The 12,712-nt window shown below is 34.4% G+C and overlaps 1 protein-coding gene across 2 annotated transcripts in view; it reads left to right on the forward strand.

The window, feature by feature from the left end:
* Positions 1-3,059: 3,059 nt before the first annotated feature.
* The window catches only part of LOC111086939, a 24,160-nt gene continuing 14,507 nt past the window's right edge, over positions 3,060-12,712 (forward strand). The window contains exons 1-2 of one of the 2 annotated variants that reach the window (XM_022391821.1): positions 3,060-3,239; positions 5,868-5,997. In XM_022391821.1, coding sequence (XP_022247529.1) covers positions 3,180-3,239; positions 5,868-5,997 — 190 coding nt within the window. In that variant the 5' untranslated portion in view covers positions 3,060-3,179. The remainder of the gene's footprint in view (positions 3,240-5,867; positions 5,998-12,712) is intronic. The other variant, XM_022391822.1, reaches the window with a different exon arrangement.

Genomic DNA, 12,712 nt, shown 5'->3' on the forward strand with positions numbered 1-12,712 from the left:
GTTAAACTTATATTAAAGTTTTTCTTCATTACCCATTCAAGCCGTCTCCAGCCATTATTAGTCTCAAAGTGGGTTCCTCGTCATCGAAATTGGAGCACATGTTAGGGTTTCAGGCGCCATCTGCTGACTCATAGCAACTTCAACTATATGCTAAAAAAATAAAAATGATTATGGATACAAATCAGCAGATACGACCATTTCTGCAATAATTCAGTATCTAATTATATTTCACGTCGTCAATTATAAAATAAACACACAGACATAATTTAATGAAATAGAAATAACTAGTAGAAACGCCAACCTACGGGCGACTGTTCGACCAGAATCTTGTCCAGTAGTTTGATATGCTTCTGCATTTTAGTTTTTTTTCTAGAAAATGTTCAATTGTTCTCATTTTTTTTTCAATAAAGCCATTCTATGAGCACCTATGCCGCGGCTAAAAAGTGATTAGACGTAGAAACCAATTATAGTCCAAGAGATTAAATGTTTTGCTACCTTCGTCCTTGCTCGTACAATGTACGATTTTAGTCAAGTTATTGGGCCACACCAAACAATCAATTTATAAAGCACGTGATGCTATTGGTAAAATATTCTCTTATATTATATCATATTATAGTAAAGAGAATTTTACCATCGCTGTAACCCCTTGGGGACGACGCAAGAGTGGTTCGATATCGAGGTAGTCACTAAATTTCCATAGTTTGCGACCCCCCCCCCCCAAAAAAAAAAATAGCGTTTCGCACTTTAGATCCTTGGATGGGTGCGATATAAGAGTGACGTTCAAGTCCCACTACTTGGCCTGGCAAGAGTAGCCTAAGAATTAACGGTGAGTGTTTTTTATTAGCTGTCTTCCCTCTAGCCTATCACTTCAAAATCAGGGGCAATTGGTGCAAATAGTACTCATGTAGCTTTGCGCGAAATTCAACAAACACTAGAGAAATTAATATAACTTGCGGAAATGTCGCAATATTAGCGGTTGTTTGTGCTAGTAATTACTAATTGTAGTATTCATACCTCGGTTTGTTTTTTTTAGCTCACAGCTCCATCTCTTGACCAATTTTTAATCTAGTTACAGACGCGGCTATTGAGGATTCCCTCTTGATTTTCAAGTATAAACTTTTATCTGACAGCTCCATCTCTTGACAGATTTGCGATCTCGTTACAGCCGCGGCTATTGTGGATTCCCTCTTGTTTTTTCAAGTACAAACTTTTAGCTCATAGCTCCATCACTTGACCGATTTGAGGTCTATTTACAGCCATAGCTATTGAGGATTCCCTCTTGTTTTAATTTCATCATTCATTAACGTATTCATTAACATGCTTTTAGTATAACAGATGGTCTACTTAAGGAATAATCCGTACTAGATTTCATTTTAAATAGTGCATGATTCTCATGTAATTATTCTATCAGAGAAAACAATGATTGGCAATAATCAAGCTGAGGTTTATAACTACCTGTTTACAATAGATAAATAACTAATAATAATAATAACAAGTTTAAAATAGAAAAAGTAAGCGACGTATTGAAAGAATTTTCATTTGCTTGTGAATTATTTAATCGTTATTATTAACCTCATAAAGGTAGCAAGCGCAATATATTGAAAATGCAAAGAAATTCGAAAGTGACTTCAACGAAATATGCCCCCCAGTGGCACAGCGGCATGTCTGCGGACTTACAACGCTAGAAACCGGGTTTCGATACCCGTGGTAGGCAGAGCACAGATAGCCCATTGTGTATCTTTGTGCTTAATTCTAAATGATCAATGAAATATATATACATTAAACGTTTAATTTTCAACTGTAGTCATTTTTTTGTATTTTTAGATTTTATGTGATATTTACAATTGTATAAAATGTGTTGTAATTGACAACACAGAATCACAAGAAACTAGTTGGCACTAAGACAACAGGAAAAAATATACCTTGTATTGCAACATGTATTCTTAAGACTAGAAAAGGTACTTCGTTTTAGTTTTTAATCTGTATATATATTTGCAAGTATTTTAGTTTGGAGAGTTTTTCTTTTTTTTTTTTTTTTTACTTTAACGTGAATTAATAGCAGTGGTAATTCTAACAAGTTAGATTTGAAAGTGTGCAGAGAAAGTCATATATTTTTTTCTTTTCTTTTTTAGTTAGTATTGTGTCAATTATTCTTTAAAATCCATCCGCTGCTTTTCGGTGAAAATAAACTTTTAAAATTATTATAGTACAGATGATATTCGGGAAGGTTTTTGGGTTTTCCCGAATTTGTATGCTCGGGGAGCGGACAATAAAATATGCCCCCCAGTGACACAACGATATGTCTGCGGACTTACAACGCTAGAAACCGGGTTTCGATACCCGTGGTGAGCAGAGCACAGATAGCCAATTGTTTAGCTTTGGGTATAACTTCAAACAAACAATAAAATATTTTAAACAGAATTTTAAATCCAATCATACAATTACAACAAAAATAATTCCGATGCATTTACGAAGTTACATTTGAGTCGATTGACATTTTTACACCCACTAGACTGTTTTATAACTTTTACAAATGTGACTTTTAATGACGTATTAAGCAATGTACAATAAATAATAATGTGGAACTCTATTACAACAAATGAATTAAAAGAAAGAGAGGGGAATATATATACTAAAGCCTATTATTAGGAAAACACATAAAAAATAATAAACTTATAAAATAAACTCTTATAACTCATCCACGATTTAAGTCGCGGCGAATATTTTTGTGATTTCGCACGGACTCAAACTTGGTTCGTCTGTTGCAAAATCCTGAGCTGTAAGAGAGAAATAAAATTTTGTTGAAAGCCAGTCAACAGAATTTGTGAGTTCGATAAGATTTTTGAAATGTGTTATTTCAAATAAACTTTCTAATTATAAGTGTACTATTTATCATTATCTGACAATAAAGTGACTGTAATGCTCCAAAGTTTGTGTTCTTTTGTTCAAGCTAATCGCAGAGCATTGTGTAATAGTTTCTGAAGCATTATCTACTGATACTTAACACGAATCTATGTACGTACAAAGTCTACTCTCCATAGCACACAATCTCTGATGTCACTCTACGTTGCCTACTTTTCAGGTGTGGTGCAAACAACCGGTTTCAGCGTCAGCGCGTGCAGTAGAACAAACCAAGTCTTTAAGGCAATCTTTATTTGGATCCTGTATTCATCATCACCATGGGATGTTGCGGTTGTTCCCTTGTTTCGTCTACGTTAGCAGCGGGCATTTATTCAATTGTAAGTAATTTTCTCTAACGCGAAAATTATCAATGACTTGGGTAGTTTCACTCGCTTAAAAACTATCTTGCTTGTTTAAAATGTCGACAAAACTCATAATACAAGCAAAACTCCTTCAATTTTCAGCGATCCTGAACCTCAACGCTATCTATTACTAGCTACAGTTTGTTACACTCTGTGCTGCTTGTGCCTTGAAAATTATATATGAATACATATTCATGTATTTATTCTTTGCTTACAAAAAAAAATCAGATCTTTTACTGTAAAAGGGTATTTGTTTAAAGAATTAAAACCAAAACTTTAAAAAGGAAATCTCTGGAAATTGATACTACGATACGATTACTGTTCTCCTTGTACAACTTAACGTTATAAAGTTTGAGATTGCTTTCATGATATTCTATGCACCTCCCTAAACATATTAGTATGTCATTTGGTAAAATATATATATATATATAAATATTTCACTGGTACAAATAGTAGAAATGGAAAATTTTGACAGTTGTTTCGATGTTAAATTTTTTGCTTCATTATTAAAATGAAGCTCTAGGCCTAACATGGCCTGGTGGTTTGGGCGCTAGCATCGCAATATGAGGGTCGAGAGTTCGAATTCCCGTCACCGAACATGCTCGTGCTATATGGTTGCCGGCCACTCACGTGTAATGATGACTAGCTGCCTTCCCTCTAGTCTTTCCCTGCTAAATTATGGACGGCTAGCGCAGATAGCCCTCGTGTAGCTTTGCGCGAAATTCAAAACAAACAAGTCATACGAGTCCCCGCGGTGGATACAGCAGATAGCCCAATGTGGTTTTTTTTCTAAAAAAACAACCAAACGAAACTATCATCCGTGAATTAGTTGAAATGTATTTTAACGCCTTAAGTTACTAAAGCTTCACTTTAATCACCATCTTCATAACAATCTTAATCCCGACTAGTTTGTATTCTGCCCGTAATTTTGGAAACCAAGATTTATTTTTTCACCCACCACCAACTCTTGGGCTACTCTTTTTTACCAACGAATAAGTGGGATTGACCGTCACGTTATAACGCCCCCACGTGTGAAGAGATTAATGAAAGTATTTTTACTTAATCAAAACTATTCTAAGGAGTTCACAAATGTCATTTACGCTTGCCTAAAACAAACTATTCAATGAATATTATAGCATCTCACGCTTATTTCTTTAAAAAAATAATGTTTCAATACAACAATACTCAACGTTCAATTAAGAATTATTGTTGTGTTCGATGAGAAGATAAGAGCTACAATATAAATTTCGTGTCTGTTTTATTCCCCACACATTAAACTGTCTCTTTTACACTCGCTGTTAGTTTTGTAACTTGGGTTATCTTATCAAGGGTGTGTGATATGAAAAACCATAACAACTGATTATTGGATGACTTATAACCCTGACAACTGAAGTTAAGTTAATATATACGCACGCGAGTTTCAACTATTTACTGATAACTGAATTAATAAATAAACAGTATTTAAGCACATACACTTTAAAAGCTTTATTTTATTGTTTTGATTTAGAAGGCTACTTTGCAAAAATCCCAACGAATACCCGTTTAAATGTTTAATGATTTTAATTTCAGGCTCTAGATGACAATAGTATACATATAAAAACGATAGTTCGCAGCAGGATACACATTCCAAGCATTCAATCTGGAGCCCCCCCCCCAGTGGTACAGCGGTATGTCTGCGGACTTATAACGCTAGAATCCGGGTTTCGATACCCGTGGTGGGCAGAGCACAGATAGCCCATTGTGTAGGTTTGTGTTTAATTACAAACAAACAGACAAACTGACTCTGGACCCCTAGTGACACAGTGGTTTGTCTGCAGAGTTACAATGCTAGAATCCGGGTTTCGATACCCGTGGTGGGCAGAGCACAGATAGCCCATTGCGTAGCTTTGTGCTTAATTACAAATAAGCAAACAGTCTGTAAAAAAAAATCGCCTTTGGTCTATCACATCTCTTAATCACCAACTTTCAATATCAGGAACTTTTCGATTCTTACAGTATATGAACATATGAAAACCAGAATACTTAAATCTAAAATAGTTTTAAGGTAAAGCCTTGTGTGCTTTGAAATATGGCAGATAAAATATGATTAAAAGAAAACATTACATTTTAAGTAAACATAAAATGAGATGAGCGTGTTACGATTTAATGTTTAAAAAAGTAAGTATACCCTGCTTTATTTTATCATACCTATATATTTTTCAAATATTTTTCGGCTTTTTTTTTGCTTCGATGTACTAATATATTAAATATAAATTGGTTAAGTACTGATTTAATACGAAGTACCTTAACTTTATATCACTATATAGTCTTTAAAAGTTTGAGAAATTGATAGAAAAGTGTTATTGTGACGGCATTACATACAACTGATATGAAAAAAAGTTTAAGGAACTTTTGAGTTTTATGAGTAGTTACTAACACTTGATATTAGTTCTAGTTCTGCTACATTCTTTGTTAGATGAGCGGCTAGTTTTACCTTGAAAATGTCACGGAGCAATGAAATATATAAAATATTTTTACAACAAAAACTTTTTAACCTCATCTATTAAGTGTTTCGCTATTTGATTATTAATAAGAAGTGTGTATTATTTTATTTCTTTTCTTCAGATCTTAAGTACAATGTCATTAGCCTCTGGAACTTGGGCAAGGATTATGATGACTGAGAAACATCCAGACCCTTCAAATCAGTATGGTTCTCTGAAAAGTTCTTTCCAATCATTACAATTTGACAAGACTGGTAACAAAACTGCATTATATCTCTATGCATCATTTTTACCCTAACGGTATGATTAGGCTTTATGTATGAGGGACAAATATATTTTTGAAAATGAGTAATTTATAAGAGGTAAATGAAGTACTGAAGAACATTCAATATAAAAAAAAAAGCTTTGTATTATTTTAATGTAGTTAAGAACGGCTATGATTTACATAATTGGTTTATAGCAAAGCCACATTGCGTTATCTGCTGTGTCCACCGAAGGAATCGAACTCCGGTTTGTAGGGTAGTAAGTTTGTAGATTTGCCGGTGTCCCACCGGAGACTTATTCATATGAACAACCACACACACACATACTTGAGTTTGTGTACACAAACAAATAACTTTCAACCGCAACAAAACTCACACATATAGAAATAATCAATATAACTAGGATAAGTAAGTGTAGAAACGGCAGAATAAATTTGTGTGAGAGAAGTGCTTGTCGAATTAAGACTCACATGGTGTTAGAGGTGCCTTTATCTTTATACCCAAGTCCCACATGTATAAATTGGCAATGAATTTGAAATTAGAAACTGATGTGGCTGTGACACGTGGAACGAAAAAGTAAACTTGAAATTAGAAACTGATGAAGTCTCTATAATCCAATACTTAACTACAATTTATTGTCAGCAGCTATCTGCTATTCATGAAGCAAAAAAAAAAAAAATCACTTAATGAGTGCTATTCGTGAAACCAAATTATAAATTTAAATGGGTTATTGAAGGCTGGCCACAGAGGTGGTGATTAAAACCTATCTCCAGAGGTTGATATGCTGTTTTCTGCGAGGGTAAGATCGATAAGTAAGTTAATAGTAATTGTAAAAAATATATAAAGGGTTAACTGCGAATCTGCAAACCATTAGGTAATGTGACAGCCACAGCCGATGTAAAGTTGAGGTGGAACAGTATGTATAAGAACTACATTTTGACATCGTTTGGTTTTTCGTAGTTAGTATGATGTCATCGAAATTTGATTATTTATTATGTTGTTTACTGTTGCTAGGGGTACATGAACGGTTTTTGTCACTGACTTTTGTGTTTTCTTGGACCTGGGAATTATAAATTCTCGATCCGAACACTTCATTACAATCTAAATGTATGAATATTTTGCGTCGAAAATTGCTGTTGCATACCCTTCCCAAAAGCGATGAATTCTTGTTGATATCACTCAACATCCTAATCCCTGAACAAAATCAAAATGTACTTCTGGTACATGCTATTACACGGTGACTTTATATCGACTGTGATTGTCACGTGATTTGCTGATTTGCACGTTTTAATATAACGTATCTAATCGCGTATATAACATATATACATAGTTATCACATGGGCGTACATCAATTAGTTTAATAAACACAGAATCAATTCTTATGCATTTTAGAAATCTATTTTTCTTTATTATTACCCTAAAGTCACGTCCTAAACCAAACAAATTCCTTTTAATTTTTCCTCTGCCAATTTCATTTTACGTCATTCGGAATTTTGGCACTGCTACGTAACATCATTGTTGCTGTTTTGTGGTGCATAAAAATTTTCATTGAACATTAACATGCTATTTTCAAAGGGTTTGTTTGTTTGTTTTTGAATTTCGCGCAAAGCTACACGAGGGCTATCTGCGCTAGCCGTCCCTAATTTAGCAGTGTAAGACTAGAGGGAAGGCTGCTAGTCATCACCACCCACCGCCAACTCTTGGGCTACTCTTTTACCAACGAATAGTGGGATTGGCCGTAACATTATAACGCCCCCACGGCTGAAAGGGCGAGCATGTTTGGTGGGACGGGGATTCTAACCCACGACCCTCAGATTGCGAGTCGAGCGCCTTATCCACCTGGCCATGCCGGGCCTATTTTCAAAGGGAAACACAAGCCCTATACATGATTCAAAATGCTTATCTCGAGAAATATCAAATAATGAAACAAATGAGTAATTTACAATAAAAAATCAGAAGGTATCTCTTGTTATATTTGGTTTGTTGAGCTCTTTTCCGTGCAAAACCTTACCAGTAAGCCACGCGCCTATAACACTAAAATTCGGGGTTTGATTGCTACAGTGAGCAGTGTTTAAAGTGATTTCAAAAAAGGTGCAAGTATGCACATATTTGGGGGGGGGATGTTGGTGTTTCTAGAGAATAATGAAATTGATCTGATGTGAAACATTTTTGCGCCAAGGTTGTAGGGACAATAAAGTCAAACGTATTTTCGCACGAAACCGAAGAGGCACTGGTTGGGTGTTTTACAACAATATAACATGTTTCTTGATGACTAATTATACTTATCATCAGACATTATTATTAAGCATGTTATATTTTTAACATGTTTCTTGATGACTAATTATACTTATCATCAGACATTAGTATTAAGCATGTTATATTTTTAACATGTTTCTTAATGACTAATTATACTTATCATCAGACATTAGTATTAAGCATGTTATATTTTAACATGTTTCTTGATGACTAATTATACTTATCATTGGACATTAGTATTAAGCATGTTATATTTTTAACATGTTTCTTGATGACTAATTATATTTATCATCAGACATTATTATTAAGTATGTTATATTTTTAACATGTTTCTTGATGACTAATTATACTTATCATCAGACATTAGTATTAAGCATGTTATATTTTTAACACTACCTTCTTCATTTAGTCTCCTAGGGTTTTAACGATTGGTTTGGTTTGAAGTTCGCGCAAAGCTACTCGAAGGCTATATGCTAATTTAGCAGCTAGTTAACATCACCATCGTCAACGAATAGTGGGATTTACCACTACTTTATAACGCCCCAACGGCTGAAAGGGCGAACATGTTCGGTAACGGGGATTCGAACCCGCGACTAGTAGATTACGAATCGAGCGCCCTAACCACCAGGCCCGGTTTTAACAAAGAAGAGTGTATATTAGTATTTCAACCACCATATGTCCGCCATATTAATTACCGACGACGCATTTTGCTCAATACAGGCCTGAATAAAGCCCTAAGGGACTGAATAATGAATGTATTATTAAACATATAATAGGCATAATACTAATGCCTTATTACATACATGGTTAATCATAATCATGCTTCGCTATCTTAGAAAAGGCGTTCACACCCACTGGTAGTCAGCACAGCTCAGGTAACCTATCATATACCATCGTTATCAATAACTAACAATCTAACCTTTCAGTAGAATGTCTACATTATCACAGCTAATACTAATGAGTCATTGGCGTTAATATTAATTTGAATTTATACTTTAGCTTTCAAAACATAATCAACACGTGAGTGTAACAAACAATATTGCACCAGTGCAAAACAACCTCATCTGACGAAACAATTTATTTTTAGGCCTAACAAAAATCATTGAAATCGCGCCTTACTGCAATTGTTTGTGTGTTTAGTTGTTCCTTTAATCATTCCATTGCAAAGTTCTAATCGAAGTAATTTCAGACTTACATTTTGTGTTTCAACAAGCCTTTCGTTCGATAATGGAGCTTATATCCTCACAGCAACATTAGGGTAAAACTTCGGTTGGTATGTTTATGCTCAAATAGGTTTACACAAAGGGCGAAATATTGCATATTTTATGCAGGACAAACAGTAGCTTAAAATAGGGATAAAGTGAAGAAAAAAAGACAAATTATGTCCACCGATTATCATTACAGGGAAGTATAAGGTTTGTCAGCTGGGATCTATAATTTTCCTCTAGAGGGCGCTTAATTGTGGCTGAGATTAATTTGGTTTAAATTTCGCACAAAGCTACACTAGAGCTATCTATGCTAGTCGTCCCTAATTTTGGGGTGATTGACTAGAGGGAAGGCAGCTAGTCAACACTACCCACCTCTAACTCTGGGGCTAATGTTTTTACCAACGAATACTGGGATTGATCGTCCGCAGTTGAAAGAGTGAGGATGTTCGGTGACGGGGGTTCAAACCTGCGACTCGCAAATTGCGAGTCGAGCGTAGAGATTAATGATTATGTGATTTATGTTTATTAGACGCGTCGCTTGACATTTATTTGAATCATATCACTATGATAATATTAACTGAATATACTTAATTTTTTTCAAATGTTCAAAGTTGTTGCTTATAATTGAATCCATCCGATACCCACCAGTGGGCCAGCGGTAAATTTACAGACTTGCAAGGCTAAAATCCGGGGTTCGATTTTCTGTGGTGGGCAGAATGCAAATAGTCTAATTACGTAGCTTTGCACTGGATGTAATAATCATAAGAATATCAACATAAATGGCGATTTTATCGTAAGATCATTGATTATTTTCATCGTAAATACCAGCTTCTGTTAAGGAACTATAATTTTGTTTACCTGTGTTGGTTTTCTGTTAGGACAACATTGTTCTGCTATGTTGTACTTTGATCGTTAAACAACTATAACGAATGACAAGAGGAGTATAGAGTTACCTGAAATTACCTTAAGAATAGATAATGACAATAATATCCAATTTACCTTGTTTCACAAACCAATTAAAAAACATCTTTTTCTGAACTTTAACTCCCATTATCCCAAAGCTTCCAAGAAAGGTACAATCCTTGGAGAACTAGAAAAAAATACTACACGCTCTGAACTAAAAGCCCCCACAGTGGCACAGCGGTATGTCTGCGGACTTACAACGCTAGAATCCGGGTTTCGATACCCGTGGTGGGCAGAGCTCAGATAGCTCATTGTGTAGCTTTGCGCTTAATTACAAACAAAACAAACAAACCCCACAGTGGCACAGCGGTATGTCTGCGGACTTACAACGCTAGAATCCGGGTTTCGATACCCGTGGTGGGCAGAGCTCAGATAGCTCATTGTGTAGCTTTGCGCTTAATTACAAACAAAACAAACAAACTGAACTAAAATAATTTCTTTTGAGTAACGACTATCTGTCTTCTTACCTCGAACCCATTTTTCAGGACTACGACACGCAAAAACTAGCATAAAAAACACAAATTATCTCCATAAAACTAAAAACTGTAATCAAGAAGAAATCTGAACTTCCGATTAAAATTATAGAACAATCAGGTCCAACACTCAAAAGCCAACTTTCAAAATCTCACTACACTACATTATAATGTAATAAAGCCAACTGTATTGTCTCTATGTTGTTTACTAGCTTACATGTAACATCTGCCATCATACGTACGTTTGGGAAACCGGAAGAACCCTTCACACAAGGATAGAACATATTGACTCTTTATAAACAACAGCATAAAAGATGCGCAGCTGCAGACCATTTTGTAGCTAATCATGGACAAGTAACATCTGAAACCACAATTCTCTGTACGAATCCTCACCAAAGCCACAAAGTACATTGACAGAATATTTTAAGAAGCTCTTCTCATCGAACAACAACGGCCACAGATGAATGGGGACAAAGGATGGTGCCAATAATTATAATTCTTTTATTGTTTCATCTTGTCTTTTGTTATTTCAATCTGTAACTTGGATAGAATCTTTATTTACTACAGGTAACTGTAGTTTATTTCAACAATACAATTCTTTCAACAATAAGCTTTACTACTTGATATGTCAAACTCACGCTGTAGAAATGCACGTTATACATTACATTCGAATTTATTTATTTACACCAATTGAAGGTTTGTAGTGTCAGTTATGGTTTTTGTTTTGGTGGAACGCTCCTGATAAAGCTGTAAAGTGAAACGTTGAATGTCCAGCTGGAGTAAAATAATAAATTTGATGCTATAAGGTCGTTTATTACTAGTATTAAAATGTTTTTATACGCAAATATGCACTACAGAAATTAAATTCCATATTTTGATGAAAATTAGAAAAAAAAATTCTGTTTCTATTTGTATTTTAATTCGTACTATATTTTATTACATATCAACGAAGAACAGTTATCATTTGGATTAAAAGGACAGAAAAATAGCACATTGTTTCTATAAATATTTGTTATATTTTATCGATTAGGTTGATAGGGAGTCTTAAAATTTACAACAAAATTATTTCTAAAAAAACTTTTAAACTAGTTTGATCTATTTAAAGTTTCCAGTGGTGAAAAGATAAATGAACAACACACACACACACTTAAGTGCTCTTCTCCAGGTCAGAGGTCAAAGTTTGGCTACCCTAATTGTGACGTAAAGCATATTGCAAGAATAAATATTTAGTATATAGTATAGTGCCTGATGATGACAAAACCTTGTCGAAACGTTGTACATTTGCTGTTATGTTAAACTTATATTAAAGTTTTTCTTCATTACCCATTCAAGTCGTCTCCAACCAAATATTTGGTATAATTGTTTTGTTTTTTTTTCTGTCAAAGGTTTGATATTTTAATTTGTTTCGTCTTAGAACATAGTTTAAACAATTGGAGAAAAATCTGAAATAATTAACTCAATAATTTTAATATTAATATATCAACGTTTCCCAAACTTTTTGGTCACGAACACTTTTCAGCTGAGAAAAAGCTTACGGAACACTAGACACGTGAAATATCGGTGTAGAGGGTATGTTGCGCGTGTAGCGCCTTCTAGATTTGTATAATATTCATTCATTTATTTAATCAAGTTACATATTAATGAATTTCTACATTTTTATGCTTATAATATATTTTAGGTACACACTTCTCCACTAAGATATTATGTAGAATAGATATGGCATCTTCAATAATTCTTCTTCAATGCGAAACCGATATTATCTAATTCTAATACATAGGAAAGTATTTCATAATAAGTTATGATCGT

Source organism: Limulus polyphemus, unplaced genomic scaffold (assembly GCF_000517525.1).
Source record: "Limulus polyphemus unplaced genomic scaffold, Limulus_polyphemus-2.1.2 Scaffold1569, whole genome shotgun sequence".
Taxonomy (NCBI): domain Eukaryota; kingdom Metazoa; phylum Arthropoda; class Merostomata; order Xiphosura; family Limulidae; genus Limulus; species Limulus polyphemus.